The sequence below is a fragment of the Mesoplodon mirus genome (assembly GCF_964341445.2).
Source record: "Mesoplodon mirus genome assembly, chromosome: 12".
NCBI classification, from domain to species: Eukaryota; Metazoa; Chordata; class Mammalia; order Artiodactyla; family Ziphiidae; genus Mesoplodon; species Mesoplodon mirus.
The window spans coordinates 89,415,958-89,439,480 of record NC_138988.1 but is presented as its reverse complement, the minus strand read 5'-3'; the positions used below and the strand labels follow the sequence as shown (position 1 = coordinate 89,439,480).

Genomic DNA, 23,523 nt, shown 5'->3' with positions numbered 1-23,523 from the left:
AGGATACTTTTATTAGCCAAGGACTAGATGAAAATTCAAGATTTTCTATGGCCTTCAAACGTTGCTAGGTTTTCAGCTTTACACAAATTATTTAAAACTTAAAGTTATAAACAGTTTATATAAATCAGGGAGGCAAACACAACCACCCTCAGGAGTTGGGCAGGTAATAAAAATAACTGAAGCTGACCTGATTGTATTCTCGGGACATACTCTGTTTACACATTAAACACGCAGCTTTACTTCCACCCACAAATGTGTTTTCTCCCACTTTTCTTGAAACACAAGGCCCTGCTCAGTCTACCTTTCATTTTTTCATTTTTGCAGAGGCTCATCTATAAAATTATTTCACCATTCTATGAATTCTGTAAAGAGAACCAACAGGGCAAGCATCAGGCTGACTGGCTGGAGGGCTGAGGCCTCGGTGGTGAAAAGAAGACAGTGAGGAAGCTCAGGCTCCATGTGAGGGGAGCAGGTCTCCCTGGGCTCCAGCTGGTCCTACCCAAGTAGGACTGTGTGCCCAGTTAGTAGACAGGCCAGTTTTCTTTTGTTGTTTGTTTGTTTTTTAAATAAATAAATAAATATTTGTTTATTTTTGGCTGCGTTGGGTCTTCGTTGCTGCGCGCGGGCTTTCTCTAGTTGTGGTGAGTGGGGGCTACTCTTCGTTGCAGTGTGAGGGCTTCTCGCTGCGGTGGCTTCTCTTGTTGTGGAGCACGGGCTCTAGGTGCACGGGCTTCAGTAGTTGTGGTTCATGGGCTCTTGGCATGCAGGCTCAGTAGTTGTGGCGCATGGGCTTAGTTGCTCCGTGGCATGGGGGATCTTCCCGGACCAGGGCTCGAAACCATGTCCCCTGCATTGACAGGTGGATTCTTAACAACTGCGCCACCAGGAAAGCCCGATAGACCAATTTTTAAAGGGATTTAATACAAAATCTCCTGATTTCTAAATGTCAGATTTTAATCCCTTCCCTCCCCTCCCCTCCCCTTCTCTCTTTTTTTTTATGCACACAATGATGTCCAAAACAGTTTGAAGCCAAACCAAACATGTCTGGGAGCAGATTTAGCCAATGGGATGCTAGTTCACAACTTTTGCTAAATATTGTTTTCTTGTGTGGTAAAAAATATATAACATAAATTTTACCATTTTAACTATTTTTCAGTGTATAATTCTGTGACATGAAGTACACCCACAAACGTGTACAACCATCACCACCATCCATTTCCAGAATAGCTTCATCACCCCAAGGAGAATCTCTAGACTCATTAATCTGTTATGTATTTTTATTATCAACTTTAAAATGGAAAGAGAACTTGAAAATGAAAATGTCCTCCAAAGTTACCATATTTGATGTTAAAACAAAACCCTTCAGATTTCAGGGTTAGGCTAAGTGCTCACCTTCTTCCAAAAACCATTCAGGAGTTAAATCCTTGCCATATATAAAGTCTCTCCAGAAATCCTTTATCTCATCAACTCTCAGCTCATACCTGCTTACCACATCCATCATTCCATTTGACCCAACTCTGGACCTCATTACATCCTTGAAAATGTCTGCTCTGTGCTCAGCCAACTTTCCTATCTCTCCACCTTGCTCTCCCCACTCTTTCCACCTCTACCTCGGTAAACCCTAAGTCCTGTCCAAGAACATCACTTCCCCTGTAGCCCTCTTAAATAGAAACTGCTTATTCTCACTTCAGGTTTGGTAGTTGGGTCCATGTTTGCCTACCTTCAGACATTACTTGCTTCCTCTTGTAAATATCCCGTCTCCTGTGAGACCCATACCATTCAGCTGAGTCACACTTTCCTCCTCTTTATTGTTGTCACCTGCTGTCACTTCTCTTCATTCACTTGAGATTTCAACACCTGGCTTCCAATCTTCCAGTCCACCTTAACTCCCGTCATCATTTAAGACCACTTCAACATATACTGGAGACCCATGCAAAGGGCAGAGCTGTTCTGCCTCAGCAACCTACAAAATCACAGAATCAGATGTCCCATTCTCAAATAAAACTTTTACTTTCAGCTTATTCAAACCATCACCCCTCTCTTCCGCCATCTTCTGTCTCATGAAGACGTCCAATCCATAACCCCATGGCTTTCTCTTTGCCCATGAGCCCCTCTTGCCTTTACTTCTCTATTTTTTCCCAATCTAATCTATCTTTATTTTTATTTATTTATTTTCGTTATTTTTAAATTATTATTTTATTTTTGGCTGTGTGGGGTCTTCACTGTGGCATGTGGGCTCTTCATTGTGCCGTGTGGGCTTCTCTCTAGTTGTGGCGTGCGGGTTTTCTCTCTCTAGTTGTGGCGCACAGGCTCCAGAGCACGTGGGCTCTGTAGTTTGTGGCAGGCGGGCTCTCTAGTTTAGGTGTGCAGACTCAGTAGTTGTGGCGCACAGGCTCAGTAGTTGTGGCACGCGGGCTTAGTTGCCTCACGGCATGTGGGATCTTAGTTCCCCGACCAGGGGTCAGACCCGCGTCCCCTGCATTGGAAGGCAGATTCTTTACCACTGGACCACCAGGGAAGTCCCTACTTTTCTATTTATTTAGATACGAAGTCCTTCAGTATAATAACTCCTTTGTAAACACTATAGTAACCCCCATGCTTCTTTGTTCTCTGTCAAACACACCAAACCCCAACCCTAGATGAACCCAACCATCTATCTTTTTGTTCTCATGCTCAAACTGGAGAAAACACACAACTGAACTGATTGGTATCAATAAAAAGTCAACATCTCCAACCTAAACACTTCTTGGCAACCTAAATATGTATCTCCAATAAACTCACTTGATCATTTTCCTAATGATTATTTTATACTTCCCTACTATTCTCAAATCATTTTCTCCCTCATCCCCATAAAAGAGCCCACCACTAAGTTCTATCAATTTTACCTCCAAAATGTACCCCAAACCATTCACTTCTCTCCTTTGTTGCTACTCAAACCATCATCTCTAGACTGGGTTACCACTATTGTCTTCTGAAGATTCTCCCTGGTATCTTATTGCCCTCCCCATGAATTTTCCACAGAGTGATTATAGTGAAGTTTTTTTAAAACTGAGTTATAGTTGATGTACAATATTATACACAATAAGTTAGAGTGTACAATATAGTGATTCACAATCTTTAAAGGTTATACTTCATTTTATAGCTATTATAAAATACTGGCTATATTCCCAGAGCTGCACAATATATTCTTGTAGCTTATTTTATACATAATAGTTTGTACCTTTTAATATCCTACCCCTATATTGCCCTCCCTTCCCTCTCCCCACTGGTAACCACTAGTTTGTTCTCTATATTTGTGAGTCTGCTTCTTTTTTGGTATCTTCACTAGTTTGTTGTATTTTTAAGATTCCACATATAAGTGATATCATACAGTATTTGTCTTTCTCTGTCTGATTTATTTCACTTAGCATAATACCCTCAAAGACTATTCATGTTGTTGTAAATGGCAAAATTTCACTCTTTTTCATGGCTGAGTAGTATTCATGTGTGTGTGTGTGTGTGTGTGTGTGTACACCACATCTTCTTCATCCATTCATCTGTTGATGGACACTTAGACTGCTTCCATATCTTGGCAATTGTAAATACTGCTCCTATGAATATTGGGGTGCACATATTTTTTCAAATTAGTGTTTTTGTTTTTTTCAGATATATACCCAGGAGTGAAATTGCTGGGTCATATGGTAGTTCTATTTTTAGTTTTTTGAGAAAACACCATACTGTTTTCCACAGTGACTACACCAATTTACATTCCCACCAACAGTGTCCGAGGATTCCCTTTTCTCCGCACCCTCTCCAACATTTATTATTTGTTGACTTTTTGATGATGGCCATTCTGACCAGTGTGAAGAGATACCTCGTTATAGTTCTGATTTGCATTTCTCTAATAATAAGTGATGTTGAGCATATTTTCATGTGCCTGTTGGCCATCTGTAAGTCTTCTTTGGAAAAATGTCTATTCAGATCTTCTGCCCATTTTTAATTGGGTTATTTGTTCTTCTGATGTTGAGCAGTATGAGCTGTTTATATATTTTGGATATTAACCCCTTATTGGTCAAATCATTTACAAATATATTCTCCTATTCAGTATGTTGTCTTTTCATTTTGTCAGTGGTTTCCTTTGCCACTTTTATTGAACATAGTATTGGAAGTCTTAGCTACAGCAATCAGACAAGAAATAAAGGGAATCAAAATTGGAATGAAAGAAGTAAAACTGTCACCGTTTGCAGACATGATATTTTACATAGAAAATCCTAAAGATGCTACCAGAAAACTACTAGAGCTCATCAATGAATTCAGTAAAGTTGCAGAATACAAAATTAATATACAGAAATCTGTTGCATTTCTATACACTAACAATGAACTATCAGAAAGAGAAATTAAGGAAACAATCCCATTTACCATCACACCAAAAAGAATAAAATACCTAGGAGTAAACCTAAGGAGGTAAAACACCTGTACTCCAAAAACTATAAGACACTGATTAAAGAAATTTAAGATGACACAAACAGATGGAAAGATATACCTTGTTATTGGATTGGAAGAATTAATATTGTTAAAACAACCACACTACCTAAGGCAACCTACAGATTCAGTGCAATCCCTGTCAAAATACCAATGGCATTTTTCACAAAACTAGAACAAATAATTTTAAAAATTTGTATGGAAACACAAAAGACGTCAAATAGCCAAAACAATATCGAGAAAGAAGTACAGGGTTGGAGGAATCCCGCTCCCACTCCGTGGCTTCAGATTACACTACAAAGCTACAGTAATCAAACAGTATGATACTGGTAGAGAAATGGACACATAAACCAACAGAACAGGATAGAGAGCCCAGAAAGAAACCCAAGCACTTATGGTCAATTAATCTTCAACAAGGGAGGCAAAAATACATAATAGAGAGAAGACAGTCTCTTCAATTAGTGGTGCTGGGAAAACTGGACAGCTACATGTAAAAGAATGAACTTAGAACATTCTCTAACCTCATACACAAAAAAATAAACTCAAAATGGATTAAAGACCTAAATGTAAGACCGAAAAGCATAAAACCCCTGGAGGAAAACATAGGCAGAACACTCTTTGGCATAAATTGTAGCAATAGTTTTGGATCTGTCTCCTAAAACAAAGGAAATAAAAACAAGAATAGAATGAAGTTTTTAAAATGTTAATCAGGTCATGCCATTCACTTATTTACAATCAATCCATGACTTCCTATTGCATTTAGAATAAAATCTAAACTCCTTAATATAACCCAGTACCCTGCATGGTCTGGGTCCTACCCACCACTCCTTTTCTTCTGTGCCACTTTTTTCCTTGCTCATTATGTGCTAGTCACACGGGTTCATGTACCAAGCTTTCCTCTCTCCTGCCTTGGCCCATTTCGTTCCCTCTACCTGGTGTGCTCTCCCTGCCTCCCCCACCTTCCTCACCATTCTTCACCTGGACAACTGCTATTCATTCATTCTTTCGGTCTCCTACTTAACGACTCAACCTCAGATACGTCTGCCCTGACCAACTCCATCTTTAAATTATACTCTACTCTTTCTTCGCGCATGCTTAATTTTTCCTTACAATGCTTACATACGTATTTCTGTGTGTATTCACCTCACTTCTGACTCTTTGATCAGACAGCTTCTTGAGGTTAGGAACCATATCTAATTCGAGTTCCACTACATACTGGTTCCTGACAGAGTATAAGTGTCCCAGAAGTTTTTGTTGAATTAATGTTGAATGAAAATCCATTCCTGATTCAGTACGGGAGAAGGGAGAAGGTATAGAAAAAGAGAAAGGTGGGAGAGATATTTTACAACAGTTTTGGTATGATTACTGACACTCCTTTTTGTTTTTATAAAAACAAACAAAAAAACCCACCCTACTTCCAGTACTTCAAAAAAAATCATACTGTACTTGGGCTAGAAGAAACCTTACGACAATTACTTCAAACTATAGAGGAAGGAATTGTATTTTGTGACTTATTTTAACTATAGGGTTATATCTTTGCTAATGTTTTAAAGCAGGAGTCCGTAAACGATGGCTGGCAGGCCAAATCTGGCCTGCCACCTATTTTTGTAAATAAAATTTATTAGAGCACGGCCATGGTCACTTGTTTACATATTGTCTATATCTGCTCTTGCACTACAGCAACAGAGTTAAGTAGCTGTAATGGAGAATACAGCCTTCAAGCCTAAAATATCCGCTGTCTGGCCCTTTACAGATGATGTCTGCTGACTCCTGCTTTAAAGTATTGAAAAGTAGGTTTTCTTTAAATAACTTTTGTCTTTTTCTGATTGTTTTTATCTTTTTTATTGAGGCATATGGACACTAAAGGCATAAACAGCACTGATCTTTAACGAACAGCTCAATTCATTTTTACACATGTATACACCCATTCGAACATTACCCAGATAAATGTACTGAATATTTCAAGTATTCTATAAGGTTCTTTCATGGCCATGTCCAGTCAACTCCTCATGGACAGATAGTGTCCTTAGTGTCCTCTAAGTTCTATCACTAACAATTAGATTTGCCTGTCCTATACTGCCCTAGCACTCAGCAAATATTCTCTGGGAGAAAAGGCTATTTGATGATCCTGTAGATTCCAGTTTGCCCATGCCAATCAACATGGATAGAAAAAATTTTGTTTTTCCCCTTTCCTTTCCTACGACAGCCTATGACCAGACTCAGCAGATGCTCCCAGGCAAGAAAATGCCCACCAGCAGCCTTAGCCTCTTCTCTCCCTAAAATGTATGTCTTCTAATCTTATATTCTTCTCTCCAATATTTTTTGAAAATATGACTTTGTAATTTCTTTTGTTCTAGTTGTGATAGCTTTCTGCTACTACCACATCATACTCAGAAACAGAAATGTTCATGTCTGTAATAATTTTTTTAATCTTAATGTGGCTTAAATAAAAACCAAAGAAAAATATCCTAAAATATTAGTCCAGATACAACTTTTTCCTGGTAGAGTGTAATTTTGATTTTAAATGCAGCTGAAAGGAGCATGAGATTCACTTCCAATAAATCCACTTTATAGCAAATTGAGATGAGCTATATCAATTCCAAAATAACGTGGAACAGATTTCTAGTGTTCACTCATACCCGTTTTTCCTCTTTCCTGGGGCAGAGAGGACAGATATATTTCCAAGCCTTCAGGCAGAGCTATGTGTCCAGTTATGTCCAATGGACTAGAAGCATAAATGAAATGTGTTGCTTTCAAGAAGAGGCATTTAAACATGAGGAAGAGTTCTCTACACTCTCCCTTTCATGACAACCAGGAAGGTCACATGTTTAGATATAGAGCCACTCAGCCTGGTTCTCTAAGCCACTGCTGGGAAAGGAGCCACTCTGGAGAGTTGCTGAGCTCACAGTGGACTTTGCATCAGTAAGAAAGAGCTTTTTTTTTTTTAAGACCTTATTCTTTTTTTTTTTTAATTTATTTATTTATTTATTTTTACTGTGTTGGGTCTTCATTTCTGTGCGAAGGCTTTCTCTAGTTGTGGCAAGCGGGGGCTACTCTTCATCGCAGTGCAGGGGCCTCTCACTATTGAGGCCTCTCTTGTTGGGGAGCACAGGCTCCAGACGCGCAGGCTCAGTAGTTGTAGCTCACAGGCCTAGTTGCTCCACGGCATGTGGGATCCTCCCAGACCAGGGCTCGAACCCGTGTCCCCTGCATTAGCAGGCAGACTCTCAACCACTGAGCCACCAGGGAAGCCCAGTAAGAAAGAACTTTAATGTGTCGAGTCATTGAGTTTTCAGGACACATCTACATCTCGGCATAGTCCATCCTATGAAGGCAAATACAGTAAGGAATACCTAAACTAACACAAAGACACAGCATTTTCTCAGTTTACTGTTTTTTTTTAAATCCTCCAAATTCTAATATTCTAGAAACTGTTGTTTGGACTACTAGATATTATAGGCAATGGTTATAATAAAATTATTTCTAAGGGAAAGTTAGTGAAGAATAACTTTTAGTTACAAGGTATGCAGTTTCCTTTGGAGTCTTTTTTTTCTTTTTCATTTTACCTTTGAGGCATATACATGAAAGGAAAAACTATATCTATTCTGAGCTCAGCTATACCATACCTTAAACTTGAAGTAATTTTAGTGATACTATTGTACATATTAACATCAGGGACTTTCCGGTCTCAGGAAATTAAAGCTATATGTTTAAAGGGGGCAGCAATTTTAACCTTTAGTTCTTCCTTTTCTCATCCATCATACCATACGCTGTAGCTGAGAGCACTGCATTTAAACCTTCCCTTCTCAAAGTGATCTTCTCTTTTACCCTTTCCTCAACCCCTCCCACTCATGTTAAAACCTACTTGAACCTACTAGAAAAGCTATTATAGAGAACTGTACTGTAAGCTGTTATTGCCTAGTAGTAGCTCAATGCAACACCTTCTTGGATAATCTGCATTTTAATTAGAAAAATATATATTATAACCTAAAGGGATAAGCTTTGCTGTTATTTATTGGTCGGTGGGGGGAAAGGTTAAGATGTCAGAAGGGAGGATTAAAGATCTTCCCATTTTCCATCAAAACACCTTCTTGGGTGGCTACTTATTCGACCTATACTTGAAGGCCATCCTTGAGTAGTCAATTCTCTAAGCAGGACTATTGGTAACTGTCTGTAATGGTTAATTTTATGTGTCAACTTTACTAAGTCATGAGGTACCCAGAACATTTGGTCAAACATTGTTCTGAGTGTTTCTGTGAAGGAGTTTTCGTGAAGGTTTCCTGAAGGTTTTCCCTAACGTGGGTGGGCCTCAACCAATTGGTCAAAGGAAGGCCTGAAGATAACAAAAAAACTGACTCTCCCCCAAGTAAGAGAGAATTCCCCCTGCCCCACTGCCTGCACACTGGGACACTGGCTTTTTTCCTGCGTTAAGACTCCAACTGAAACATCAGCTCTTCCTGGGGTCTTGAGTCTCTTGGCCTTTGGACTAAAACCACACAACAGGCTTTTAAATCTTGAGAGCTGTCAGCCATATATACTATGTATATATGGCTATACATATATACTATATACATATAGTATATATATATTAGTTCTGTTTCTCTGGAGAACCCTGACTAGTACACCATCCCATGGCATTGGAATCACACCCTGTATGTGACCACTACACTTTTCCAGGGTCTAGAGAGTTGATACTCATCCCATCTCCAACAATTGACTGAAAGAAATTTACAAGCAGGAGCAATGACTAAAAGGCCAAGATAAGCTAAAGAATCAAATAATTGAAGGCTTACTATGGTTGGTCTGTTTACTGATCATAAGTCAATAAATGAAGCAATAGCAGAGAATGAAAAGTAAGACCAGGAAGAAGGAAAAAGAAAAAAAAAATAATGGAGAGAAACACACTAGCCAGGAAGGGCCACAGACAGCAGAAGGAGTGACAGAGATGACAGACAAACAACAGTGCTGGTGGCAGCAGGTCTCCTGAGAGGAGAAAGAATTTCAGGAAAATCTGGGAAATGGCAAAGGAGCACAACTTGCAAGGAGAATAGATAAGCTAGCTGGGTTATTCAAGTCCGGCTCACCCCTATATCCACCATGGGCATTAATGAATACATTGATTGAACTCATAAGGAAGATCTGGAATCACTAAAGAAAGAGAATCTTCTGGGTAGATTTGTATTTTAGCATCTGTCACACGGTATCGTAATTACTACTACTCTGTCCTCTCTTACGGCATAACAAGCCACCCAAGACATAGTGATTTAAAACAACGATGTATTGTTCTCATAATTCTGTGCGTTGTCAATCTAGTGATTCTTCTACTGGACTCATCTGGGATCACTCATGTGGCTGTAGTCATCTGACAATCCTACTGAAGTCCAAGATAGCCTCAGTCACATGCCTGGGACACTAGCGCTGGCAAGGCATCACTTTCTCCCCATAGGGCCTTTTATCCTCCCCGTAAGTCAGACTAGCTTCTTCACAACACAATGCTCTTTAGATTTCCAGTGGCCAAACCCCAAAGTGCAGGCACTTATCAAGCCTCTGCATGGGTCACGCTTGCTAATGCCCCATTGGTCAAAACAAGTCATGTGACCAAATCCTGAGCCGATGGGGTAAGATCCACGAAAGGCATAAATACCAGAAGGCTGATTTATTACAAGAATCCACAACATCCACTGTGAATTTAAGACTTTGGTATATCGATAGCATTCCCATTCCTTAGTACTTGCCTGGCACCCTTAATTCTTAATTCACATCTGGACAGTACTCCCTAGGGAGAATTTTGGAACTTTTAGACAACATTTTGGATGTTCTAGTGAAATACAACCTGGGCATGCACATTTGAAATGTATATTATTGTATTATAAATTTTGTGCCTATTTCTCCTTTATATTGTAGTTTGAGCATTATGTTGATTCAAAAAATATATTAAGCCATAGTAGGAAATATTATCTACAAATTTTCTCTCAGGGTAGTAAAGTTACATTACAAAACACTGGTTCTGATAAGGCAGTGTTTGGGTGTGATATTTGTGAAATTAATGAGTTAAGTTTGAGCGTTTATGGACTAGGCTTCAGTTACTTGGGGACCCTTCTAGCCCAGATTAAGTGTCACTAAATCATTATTTTAAAATTGTTATTGTTAATTTTGATCTCTGTGTTCTGATAATGTGGGACAGGAAGCACGGGGAGGGGGATCACTCATACTTAAGAAAGCAGAGGGACTTCCGTGGTGGCGCAGTGGTTAAGAATCCGCCTGCCAGTGCAGGGGACACGGGTTTGAGCCCTGGTCCAGGAAGATCCCACATGCCGCGGAGCGGCTGGGCCCGTGAGCCACAACTACTGAGCCTGTGCTCTAGAGCCCGCGTGCCGCAACTAATGAAGTCCACGCACCTAGAGCCCGTGCTCCACAACAAGAGAAGCTCCCACAATGAGAAGCCCGTGCACCGCAACGAAGAGTAGCTCCCGCTCGCCGCAACTAGAGAAACCCCATGCGCAGCAACAAAGACCCAACGCAGCCGAAGATAATAAATAATTTTTTTTAAAAGCAGAGGAAAATCACAGAACTTCCATACCTTACTCTGCCAGACTCATCACCTCTCCAGACCCCCAAACCGCCTCAACCGTCCTCCCGGGCACGGCGAATTTCCTTACAGATAATCGTTCGAATTGTGAATTTATTATACAATGTACAACATACACAACGGAACAGATGGTGCGTTCCTGAGCCCAGCAGCTGGGGGGGACACTCGGCACACAGTAGGGGCACCATAAACATTGACTGACTGAGTTCATTGCCTCGGTTGACTCGAAGTCATCTTCTCCCCAGGCACTATCCTTACATCTCCCCAAGCCCCCAGCCCTGGCCCGAAAGGCGGTGAGCTGGGAGCAGATGGCGAGTCCCGGGTGCCAGGTGTGCAGCGCGGTGTGGGGCACGGAGTTATTTGGTCCCTGCTCCACTCCACCCCTCCCATCCCCACGAGCCGCCCTCGGTGCCACACGTGATGTCGGGCCGAGAGGGACCCGGGGAGGGGAGGGCTGGGAGCAAGGAGATCTGGTGCCTGGCGGAGCCCGCGCGTCCTGCGCCCGCTGCCCGCCGAGCGCCCGCCTCCCTTCTCCTCTGACCCGCGTCACCTGGCAGCCCGTGCAGTCTCCGCGCCTTCCCACCCTCCCTCTCTGCAGTCGAGCGCCTTTCTTCCTCCCCCTCCCCTCTTCCTCTCGGTCTCTTATCTGACATTTTGCCTCGCTTCCCTCTGCCCACTCCCCAGCGGGTTTCCCTCCCTGGCAGACGCGCCCGCCCCAGCCCGCCCTCGCACACCCTCCAATTGTAGGTCAACCCATTTGCTAACGTTAGCTTAGGTTAGCTCTCGTTGAAGCGTTTTTCCATAAGTGAAATCAGCCGCTTCCCCCGTGGGGCTCCAACTGTAATTGCTTCGACTTGGCTGCTGCGTTGCGGGGTGGGGATCCCACTGGCTGTGCTCCCATCCACACCGCGTGCTGGGGTCACTGGGACGGTTTCGGGGAGCCCCGCGGGGGGGACGGTGTTGGCAGCCCCACCCGGACGCCTGCTCCCGGGCCTGGCTGCCACGGTGGCCTGTGGAAAGCCAGAAACACGCGAATCCAAGGGGGACAAAGGGAGCCGAACCCCTCCTCCAGAACGCTCTGCTTCTAAGTAACTGCGCCTCGGGCGCAGCCTCTACTAGTGATTTACCTGCCAGAAGCTCCCTCTTCCCAGACCTGAGACCCGGGGCCGAGGCACTGGGGGCTTCGGTGCGCCCCGGCCATGGGGCCCTGGCACCGCCACTCCACCCCACCCCCACTCCGCCTTCCCGCACGAGGGAGGGCACCGAGGCACGCTGGCCCCTCCGAAGTCGCTGGGGACGCTTGAAGGGTCGGGTGCAACCAATTGTCAACCTCCCTTCGCCCTGCGGCTTTTTTTCCTCCCCTCGCCCGCCGCGCACACACCCTGCTCTGCCCTCCTGCAAGAGACCAGACAGCTGCACGCTCAACGGGACCAGGGAGGGGCTGCCCAGCCCGTGTACGAATGTCGCATGCCAGCCGGAGCGTGGGTTCCAGACGCACAGCGCGCACAGAGCGTTCAGGCGTCCAGAGCGAAGGCAGTGGGCGCGCTGGAGATCAGGGGCCAAGTGGCTGTCAGTTCCGGTCAGGGACGGAACTGGGCAAGGTGGCCGAGGGCCCAGCTGGCTTTGGGGGTGGGGTGGGGGGATGGAGGAGCCGAGCGCCCGGGAAACGACCCCCCACACACACCCCCGGCTAGCGCGGCCAACTGCAACTTCAAAGGAGGGCTAGGAGCTGGCGAGGGCGAGGGGGCGTGTGTGTTGTGTGTGTGTGTCTCTTCGGCTTCTTCCCCGGTCGTAAACCCTTAACGGAAGACGGGTGTTAAAGTGCTGCTGACAGGATCGCCCGAAACATGTTTACAGTAGGAAAGACTTTCCTCCAAAAAGCACAGCCGGAGTCGATTCCAATTTATTTCCTCCCTGTAACTGTAATCGACAGGCGAGGCTCAGCCGCCGCGGCGGAGCGACACTGAGCACCGCTAATCCCCGCCGAATCCTCGCCGAGCTCAGGGCAGGAAGAGCGCGGTGCCTGCGCCACCGAGTCGCGGCGCTCGGCGAGGCGTCGGGCCGGAGGAAACCATCTTTTGAGGAGGAGGGGCGGCCTTTCCTAGTCCTTAAGTAAGGCGCCGGCTTCGGCAAGATACTGACACGGTAATTGATAATCTCCCGGTTCAGTTACTAGATCCAAACGCGAGGCAGCCTTGGCGTCCCCAGTCTCTGGGAGCTTCTGACAAGTGAACAGGAGGCGGCGGTTCGTTGCCCTAAACTCTGATTTATGATTTTAAAAAGATCAGAATTCACCGACACATCCTATTAACCGCTGATCGTTTAAACTGCTACCTAAAGAAGGTAGAGTAGTGGAGGATGATAGGGGTTCGGGAGAGGAGGAAGGGGGAGAAGAAAGAAATCCGACCGTCCCCACGTTTTCCCACGTCTGCTCGTGGGCGCAGAGAGGCTCAGCGCTGCCACCTGGCGGCTGCTTCTCCCCGGATTGGGGGCCGGCTGGTGGCAGAGCAAACCCGGGTTCCCGATGGGTGTGCCTTGCTTCTGCTTCGCGAAATGGGACAGAAGCTCGTATTCATGCTTCAAATCTACGTGGCCCGGTGCAAACACTCATTTTTTTGCTTGTTCTCATGAGAAAATTGAAAGGAAAGGAAAAGTGAGTTAGCGGTAATATGAAGTGCATACATACATACACCTACCAGGTGCCAGTCACTGGTTAGGAGGGGAAAGAAAATATTAAAAATTATTAGAAATGCAGGGTTCTTATCTCTTAGTTTATTCTAAGAGTAAAAATAATTCGTGGACTTCATTTAACCTCAAATCCTATTTTGATATTTTGCAAATAAGAATTACTTCCATACATTGTTTTTCAATACAACCCCACCCCTTTCCCAGGAAGTCCAGTTCCAATAGTTTCATCAGCCCAAAAAGATGAAGTGCAAGTTATGTTTGTCTACTTGATTGAGAAGTAAATCAGCTTCGGACGGAGGGTTCTTTTCCATAAGGTGTGGAACCAAAAAGCCTGGGGCCTTTCAGTTGGCAAAGGCCAATGACATCCAATTTCTCAGGCTTCTTCCCTGTCTGCTAAAGTAACAAAGACAGGTTTCCCCACCCCCCACTCCTTTATGTTCCTTGAACTGCATAGTTGTCAGGTCAGACCAGGTCCTACAATCACAATTTCTACAACCAAGGCAAGGCAAAATCTTGCAAATCAGTTCAAATCCAAGAGATTTGTTAAACTAATTTCCCTTCAGGTTTTTTTTTCTCCCTCTATACTATAGAAATATATTTAGCAGTAGGATAGAATCTTACTTCCATCTATACCCCATACCATTTTATGGATGTGAGATTTTATGTTGTACAGGTGTGTGAGAGCAGAAGAAAAGAAATGAATTAGCAGATATTACATTACATCTCAAATAGAGTTCCATTATTCAATGGAAACTAAATAAAATATTTACCTTAATTCAAAATTTGGAATGTCTAGCATCATTGCTAAAAAAGACAAATAGTCTATTATTCTAAAGCAGGAATTTTTCTGCAAATTTTTTTATCTTGGTTTACTGTTAATATGGCTTAAAGAGTAGCATTAAGAATTACTTCATGTACTGCAAAGCCAGCAGAGGGAACACTGAGTACTGATTTAGTAGGGGCCACCAAATATCTGGTATTTGGGAAAAAATGTCAGTAATGGAAAACTGGTTACAAAGCATATGAAGTTAGGTAATGAGAACACAGAAATCTTATCTCATTATTTGGTATTCAGGGGCCTAATACATTCCAGCGTGCACATACTCAGTTGGTGAGAAAGATGACTTTAATAAAAGGCCATTTGTCACATGTTTTCTTACAGTTTAAGAGGACTACTAACACATAAGCACAAACCTACTTTAGAAGTCTAAGCATTCATATATACTATAATAATCTTATAGTCAATAGAGATTACTAATATATTTCTTCATTCTAAGAACTTCATTTTTAACATCTCAGATGTCTTACAACTATGGGGATGTTAGTTTCATTGGCAGTTTTTCTCCCTTAATGGCATGTAACTATGGTATGTCTTAAAGACATCGATTAGATTTGTTGAAGTATAGAAAATACATCTGACAATAGAAATAGGCCAGTGGATATTATTTTTAGCACACACTTTAAAAACTCTGTGTGCTTTTGTGTGTGTGTGTGTGCGCGTGTGTGCATGCTTTAAACATAAACAAAAGTACTCTGACTGCTTTAACTTCCACTTTTCCCTGATCATATTCACTGGTAGACTCATAAATGGCTTTGGAAATATAATCAATTACATTGATTAAATTATTCACTCACCTTGACTGAAATATCACAAACTAGCCATACCCTCAAATCATTAGTTGGTGCAAATCCCAAAATAAACATAGTATTTATTCTTTTTTTTATTCTGGTGAAAATATTGATTTTATAAATAATAGATCTCTTAGAGTAATTTTTATGTCAGATTGATAACATGTAGGGGTGTGTTGTAGTGGGAATACTAAAGAAAATAAAAAGCCTGATGACACACCCAACTTTGTTATATGCAAAAGAGGTGCCTGTGGGTTTTTTGTTTGTTTTCAAGATTTGTTTCTCCTTCTAAAGGAAAAAATATATAACTTGGGTAACTACTGGTCAAAAATTATTTGCTTTTACCCACAAAAACATTCTTGCTTGTGGTTGATCCTCAGAGATCCAGTCAGATGTCTCCAAAGGGTGTTCTTTCCAGTAAAATTCTAAATCTGACAACCTGGGCCTCTCGCCAACCTACATACTTCAAAAGTTTGACAAGATAAATAGAAATCTGCTGCCTAGCACTAGTTTGATCTGAATCGAAAGCTGACCTAATTGTGTTGGGTTAGCCCTACCTAACCACTTATCACTGGCCTGTAGAAAAACAGTTTACTATTATGGTGTTAGGGAAGACCAATTTTTACTAGAATTTTAATTTTCATACCTTGGAACAAACGTTTGTGGCCAAATTAACATGTATTCTGACTACCTAGGCACCTTTTCTTTGCTGCATTCTTCACGATGCTCGTGAAGTTTCTTTTCAAATCACTGGGATGACAAGGTTGCCACTGTGGTCCTTGGACAGTTCACATCCATGACCTGTAATTATTTTTTCACATTGGTGGCCATCCTCGATTTTAGCCTCTTGAACAACATGCTGCTTCTACTTTAAGGAGTGTCTCTGGAATCTGAATTATCAAGGGAAGGATAACTGCATTCATTGAGGGCTTATTATACATCAAGCTCACTGAACCCTCACAACAACCCTATATGAAGTAGTTCCTAGTGTTCCCACCTCACAGATGAGGAAAACTGAGACTTGGTCACATCCCCAGGGTCACAGGACTAGTAAGAAAGACTAGCAGCCAGGTCTAATATAAATCCAGAGTTTCCATTCTCTTCTGCTACCAGTTACCACTGCCTTCTACAGTTTCTTTGCCTTGGCCTTTTAGTTCCATTTGATTGAAGTAACAAACATATAGGAGAAAAAAATATATATAGGAAAGGAGGAGGAGGGTGTGGGGGAGAGAAGGATGGAGAGTGAAGCTATCTTTAATTTTGATAATGTGGAAAACAAATATTTAGAAAGTAAAATTGATTCCCATTCTTTGCTCACCATTATCACCTTACACAAAACTCTATGGAAATTCTCCCATTGAGTTAACTATGGAACACTGCCTAATGTGTTCCAGTGGAAAGCTCCTCTGTTTGGGCTATCCAGGATTTATAGGGGAGTTTAAATCATTAAATGACCATAGTTAACCCTTGTTTGGTTAAGAGAGCAAGTAATTATTGCAAAAATTCCTCTTCTCTGCCTTCCACAAACAGCACCAAAATAGCTCTGAAGGGATTTACACAATACTTCAACATCTGTGCTGTACCTGGAATTGTTAAAATAACTGTGATGACAGGTGTCTAGGTACCGCTTTCTTAATGATTTTCAATATCTACTGATTTATTGTCATGGCTTCCCCTCCCCCTTTTACATCCTTGGCTTTATGAAGGAGCCGAGGAACAGATTTTGCACTAGAGGCTGATTCTTTATTCCAATACTGAAAAGAACTAATAAAAATAATCACTTGGCTTTTAAGCAGAGAGCTTCCATTTACAGTATTTCACCCTTCCCCCCTTCTAAGCCCCTTGTTATCTAACATAATGGTTAGAATACATTTCCGTCTCTCCCCTTAATAATTTCATGCATTAACATCCTCTTCACACACCACACACCACACACGCACACGCACACGCAGGCACGCACAGCAAAAGGAAAAGAGGCAGCAGAAATCTCAGCTGTACTTCTAGCCCTTTTAAAAAGTTTGCTCTGTAAATTGGAATGAGGTCAGATTTGGAGCTTCTCATTGCACGCGGAGATTATTATTGCATCGGGTTCCAAGCCAATGGGAAGCCCAGGGGAGGGGCTTGGCTCGAGGAAGCGTTGGTTACAGCGGCTGATTGGCCGCGGCCAAGACTGGGAAAGGATAAAGAGACGCGAGGCGGAATTGGGGTCTGCTCTAAGCTGCAGCAAGGGAAACAGTGTGTGAGGGGAAGAGGCCTGTTTCGCTCCCGGGTCTCTAGTTCTTGCACGCTCTTTAAGAGTCTGCATTGGAGGAACTCTGCCATTACCAGCTCCCTTCTTGCAGAAGGGAGGGGGAAACATACATTTATTCATGCCAGTCTGTTGCATGAAGGCTTTTTGGCTTCCTACCTTGCAACAAAATAATTGCACAAACTCCTTAGTACCGATTCCGCCCACAGAGAGTCCTGGAGCCAGAGTCTTTTCTGCTTTGCATTGTAGGAGAGGGACTAAGTGATAGAGACTATGTCGCTTTCCTGAGCTCCTGAGAGCGCTCGTGAACTGGAATCAACTGCTTCAGGGGAAGGAAAAAAAAAAAAAAAAACAGACTTGCCTGGGAGGCGGCGAGAAACTTGCATTCGAAGCTTCAGCAACCAGCATTCAAGAAACTCCTCTCCACTTTAGCACGGTCTCCAGGACTCAGGAGCCGAGAGACAGCGCAAACTGCGGCGCGGTGAGAGAGAGAAGAGAGAGAGAGAGAGGGAGGGAGACTCTCCAGCCTGGGAACTATAACTCCTCTGCAAGAGGCGGAGTACTCCCGCCCCGCATCTTTTGGAGACTTTTCTCTCTTCGCCCACCTCCGCCCCGGCCGGGAGTTGAGCCGCCCGCTCGGCCGCCGCGCGCGTCCCCCAGCTCGGCGTGCGCTTGGCCCCGGGAGCCGGGAGGGCCCGGCGATTGCGCCGCGGCCGCCGCAAGGGTGTGAGCGCGCGTGGGCGCCCGCCGAGCCGGGGCCATGGTGCAGCAAACCAACAACGCCGAGAACACGGAAGCGCTGCTGGCCGGCGAGAGCTCGGACTCGGGCGCCGGCCTCGAGCTGGGCATCGCCTCCTCCCCCACTCCCGGCTCCACCGCTTCCACGGGCGGCAAGGCCGACGACCCGAGCTGGTGCAAGACGCCAAGCGGGCACATCAAGAGGCCCATGAACGCCTTCATGGTGTGGTCGCAGATCGAGCGGCGCAAGATCATGGAGCAGTCGCCCGACATGCACAACGCCGAGATCTCCAAGCGGCTGGGCAAACGCTGGAAACTGCTCAAAGACAGCGACAAGATCCCTTTCATTCGGGAGGCGGAGCGGCTGCGTCTCAAGCACATGGCTGACTACCCCGACTACAAGTACCGGCCCAGAAAGAAGGTGAAGTCCGGCAACGCCAACTCCGGCTCCTCGGCCGCCTCCTCCTCCAAGCTGGGGGAGAAGGGCGACAAGGTCGGTGGCAGCGGCGGGGGCGGCCACGGGGGCGGCGGCGGTGGCGGGAGCGGCAACGCGGGGGGAGGAGGCGGCGGCGCGAGCGGCGGCGGCGCCAACTCCAAACCCGCGCAGAAAAAGAGCTGCGGCTCCAAAGTGGCGGGCGGCGCGGGCGGCGGGGTCGGCAAGCCCCACGCCAAGCTCATACTGGCGGGCGGCGGCGGGGGCGGCGGGAAAGCGGCGGCCGCCTCCTCCTCCTCTTTCGCGGCCGAGCAGGCGGGGGCCGCCGCCCTGTTGCCCCTGGGCGCCGCCGCCGCCGCTGCCGCCGACCACCACTCGCTGTACAAGACGCGGACTCCCGGCGCCTCGGCCTCGGCGGCGGCCTCGGCCTCCGCCGGCCTCGCGGCCCCGGGCAAGCACCTGACCGAGAAGAAGGTGAAGCGCGTCTACCTGTTCGGCGGCCTGGGCGCGTCGTCCTCGCCCGTCGGCGGCGTGGGCGCGGGCGCCGACCCCAGCGACCCCCTCGGCCTGTACGAGGAGGGGGGCGCCGGCTGCTCGCCCGACGGGCCGAGCCTGAGCGGCCGTAGTAGCGCCGCTTCGTCGCCGGCCGCCGGCCGCTCGCCCGCCGACCACCGTAGTTACGCCAGCCTGCGCGCCGCCTCGCCCGCCCCGTCCAGCGCGCCCTCGCACGCGTCCTCGTCGGCCTCGTCCCATCACTCCTCCTCCTCGTCCTCCTCCTCCTCGGGCTCGTCGTCCTCGGACGACGAGTTCGAAGACGATCTGCTCGACCTGAACCCCAGCTCAAACTTTGAGAGCATGTCCCTGGGCAGCTTCAGCTCGTCGTCGGCGCTGGACCGGGACCTGGATTTTAACTTCGAGCCTGGTTCCGGCTCGCACTTCGAGTTCCCGGACTACTGCACGCCCGAGGTGAGCGAGATGATCTCGGGAGACTGGCTGGAGTCCAGCATCTCCAACCTGGTCTTCACCTACTGAAGGGCGCGCGGGCTGGGAGAAGAGGGCCGGGGGGCGGGGGAGGGGGGCAGAGAGGAAAAAGAAAAAAAGAAAAAAAAGCGGACAGAGAAAGAGTTGCAAGAGAAAAGGGAAAAAAAAAAAAAGGAAAAAGGAAAAGGAAAAAAAAAAGTGAGCAGGGCCGGCTTGGGCCGCGTCCCGGTGGTCGGAGAGCAGCGCGGCGGCGTTTGGGGACCCGCGCTCCCATCCCCCACCTCCCTGGCCGGAGGGACGCGGCGGAGGCGGAGGTAGACAGGGGCGACCTTTTATTGTTGTTCTTGATGTTGTTGTTGATGGCGAAAAAGCGACTTCGAGTTTCCTCCCCTTTGCTTGAAGAGACCCCCCCCCCTCGCCCCGCACCGCTTCCAACGAGCTTCCGGACTTGTCTGCACCCCCGGCCAGAAGCCGAGTTGGTAGTTTTCTGAGACTGAAGGAATCTCGTTCCTCTCTCATCGCCCCCTTGGTGTTTTATATTTGTTTTTTTTCTGATCCGGAGAGGAGGAGAAAAAAAAAATCCAGCGCGCCCCCGGGGGGTTTTGTTCTTAGCATCCCCGCCCCCATCCTTCTTCGCCACCCCCCCCCCAAGAAGACAGAAGGCACCGGGGAGTCGAATTTGACCGACAGCAGATGTTGGAGGGTCGCACGGACCCGAGCGCCGGGACTGAGAGACTCCACGCTGGCGAATTCCCGTTTTGTTTTTGGAGGGTTTTTTTTTTTTCCTCTACTTTTTTTTTTTTTCTTTTTCTTTTTTTTTTTCTTGCCCCTGCAGCCGGAGGAGGAGATGTTGAGTGACCGGCGCTCGGAAATGACCCAAGAACCTAGTTGGAAAGCCACACCAGCCAGGGCGAGGGGCGGGGAGGAGAAAGACACGAACTGGACAGGGGCGAATAATAAAACTGAAATGGATTTGCACGTTGGGGAGAAGGTGGCGGCGTCTCCTGGGCCTCCGCCTCCCACATCTCTGAAATCAGTGAGGTGAGACTTCAAGGCCCGCAGGCGCGGAGGAGAGGAGACTGTTTGATGTGGTACCGGGGCAGTGGAGGGCGAGTGGTGTCGGGGGGAAAAAAAAGGTTTTTTGCTTCTCTTAATCGGAATCGTGATGGTGTTGGATTATTTCACTGGTGGGGTTAATATAGCATGTTATCCTGTCTATCTTTTAAAGATTTCTGTATAAGACTGTTGAGCAGTTTTTAAAATAGTGTAGGATAATATAAAAAGCAGATAGATGGCGCTATGTTTGATTCCTACGACAGAAATTATCACCAGCTTTTTTTCATTCTTAACTCTTTAAAGGATTCAAACGCAACTCAAATCTGTGCTGGACTTTAAAAAACAATTCAGGACCAAATTTTTTCTCAGTGTGTATGTGTTTATTCCTTATAGGTGTAAATGAGAAGTGTTTTTTTCCCTCACCGATGCTCCATCCTCGTTTTTTTTTTTTTTTCCTTGTAAATGTAATCAGATGCCATTTTATATGTGGACGTATTTATACTGGCCAAACATTTTTTTTTCTTATTTTGTCCCTTTTTTCTTTCTTTTGCTTTTTTTTTCTTTTTATTTCCTTATTTACTCCTTCCTTCCTTTCTTTTTTTCTTTCTTTCTTTCTTTTTTTTTTTCTTGTAGTTGTTGTTACCCACGCCATTTTACGTCTCCTTCACTGAAGGGCTAGAGTTTTAACTTTTAATTTTTTATATTTAAATGTAGACTTTTGACACTTTTAAAAAAACAAAAAAAGACAAGAGAGATGAAAACGTTTGATTATTTTCTCAGTGTATTTTTGTAAAAAATATATAAAGGGGGTGTTAATCGGTGTAAATCGCTGTTTGGATTTCCTGATTTTATAATAGGGCGGCTGGTTAATATCTCACAGTTTAAAAAAATCAGCCCCTAATTTCTCCATGTTTACACTTCAATCTGCAGGCTTCTTAAAGTGACAGTATCCCTTAACCTGCCACCAGTGTCCATCCTTCGATCTCAGTCCTATAAAAAGGGGGAGGAGAATTAGCCAAACACTGTATAATTTTAAGAAAAACAATTTTTTTAAGCAAAATACTGTTGTATCCAGAGGCTTTAAAACTGGGGCATTTACAGCAAAAAGGGATCCTGTAGCTTTAACTTGTAAACCACATCTTTTTTGCACTTTTTTTATAAACAAAAACGTGCCGTTTAAACCACTGGATCTATCTAAATGCCGATTTGAGTTCGCGACACTATGTACTGCGTTTTTCATTCTTGTATTTGACTATTTAATCCTTTCTACTTGTCGCTAAATATAATTGTTTTAGTCTTATGGCATGATGATAGCATATGTGTTCAGGTTTATAGCTGTTGTGTTTAAGATTGAAAAAAGTGGAAAACATCTTTGTACATTTAAGTCTGTATTATAATAAGCAAAAAGATTGTGTGTATGTATGTTTAATATAACATGACAGGCACTAGGACGTCTGCCTTTTAAGGCAGTTCCGTTAAGGGTTTTTGTTTTTAAACTTTTTTTTGCCATCCATCCTGTGCAATATGCCGTGTAGAATATTTGTCTTAAAATTCAAGGCCACAAAAAAACAATGTTTGGGGGAAAAAAAAAGAAAAAAATCATGCCAGCTAATCATGTCAAGTTCACTGCCTGTCAGATTGTTGATATATACCTTCTGTAAATAACTTTTTTTGAGAAGGAAATAAAATCAGCTGGAACTGAACCCTAAATCTTGACTTTTGTCATTATTATGCCCAGAGCCTAAGATTGGAAGGGCCCTATGGTTTCTAGAAACTACACCATCTGCCTTAGCTTTGAAACAAGTGAGTTTCAGAGAGGCCTGTTAAATGCCATCTTATTAAGAAATAATTACTAAGTTCCTCTCGCCGAGATTTTGCAGGCCCTAACCCTGAAAGGATGCTGTCAGCTGAGTATGTGTCAACTCTACATGCTTTCTAGGAATTTTCTGAGTTTACCCCATTTAAATAAGCGCCCTTTGTCTTGAATTTTAAAAAGTGGGGAGGGGCAACATGGACAGAATTTCTTACAGATGAAACCTGCTGGCTGATCTTTTTTTTAACTTTGTGGTCCTAAAGCTGCTTTCTCCTTGACTTGCCCAGAGTTACCAGCGGCTAGAATTGTTTCCCACAGATTAAGAACAAATATGCCTGTTAAATTATCAATATATTGTGGTGGAGAAAGGCATTACCAGTTATGAGATATAAAAGTATCCATTTTTTCCTCAAAGAGAGAAAGCTTCACGTGGTGCCAAAATCTCCATTTTGTGCCATGACCAACGTGGTTATTCATGTAAATGAAAAGCAACAGTAAGGGTGACCTGGAGAAGTTGGCTCCATAAGGGCTAAGAGGAAAGATTCGCCCCCTACTCCCGCCCCCAAATCTGGGAATAGCACACATTCAGCTAGTGGAGATTTATACTTTCTATAGTCATCAGGCACAGTATTAATGAGACGTGTATGCAAGGAGAAAAAAGTGCCTTGAATTTCCTAAGGCCTGTTGGTATTTGGTTTGGAGCCTGCACCTTGCTAAGGGGCACAATTTACTGTTTACTTTGAGGGTTAACAATTTCCATTAACTAGCAAAAACCCATCTTCCCTTCCAAATGTTTGTTAAAAATGTCTGCTTTATATGTCTTCTAGTTTTTCAGCACTGGAGAGGAGGGGTTAATAAGCAGACGTATGTGGAAATAACCCTTTAAT

General features: G+C 44.7%; 2 protein-coding genes across 3 annotated transcripts in view; one reads left to right on the top strand and one right to left on the bottom strand.

Annotated features, from left to right (window-relative positions):
• LOC309813318 (uncharacterized protein) overlaps positions 1-19,399 on the bottom strand; it is a 172,148-nt gene extending 152,749 nt beyond the window's left edge. Inside the window, exon 1 of one of the 2 annotated variants that reach the window (XM_082638086.1) lies at positions 19,276-19,399. The gene's annotated coding sequence lies outside the window, so the exon portion shown is untranslated. The remainder of the gene's footprint in view (positions 1-19,275) is intronic. The other variant, XM_082638085.1, reaches the window with a different exon arrangement.
• SOX4 (SRY-box transcription factor 4) lies at positions 18,249-22,527 on the top strand. The gene is made up of 2 exons (XM_082638084.1): positions 18,249-19,752; positions 20,603-22,527. Exons 1-2 carry the CDS (start codon positions 18,376-18,378, stop codon positions 20,810-20,812), a joined length of 1,587 nt encoding a protein of 528 aa, XP_082494210.1. The 5' UTR covers positions 18,249-18,375; the 3' UTR covers positions 20,813-22,527.
• The last annotated feature ends 996 nt before the right edge of the window (positions 22,528-23,523 follow it).

What these genes read in the sequence shown, in the direction of transcription:
- SOX4 (XM_082638084.1), top strand. Translation starts at nt 18,376, where the DNA reads ATGGTGCAGCAAACCAACAACGCCGAGAACACGGAAGCGCTGCTGGCC. An exon ending in CGGACTACTGCACGCCCGAG is followed by an intron (nt 19,753 to 20,602) that starts GTGAGCGAGATG and finishes TTGCCCCTGCAG; the next exon opens with CCGGAGGAGGAGATGTTGAG.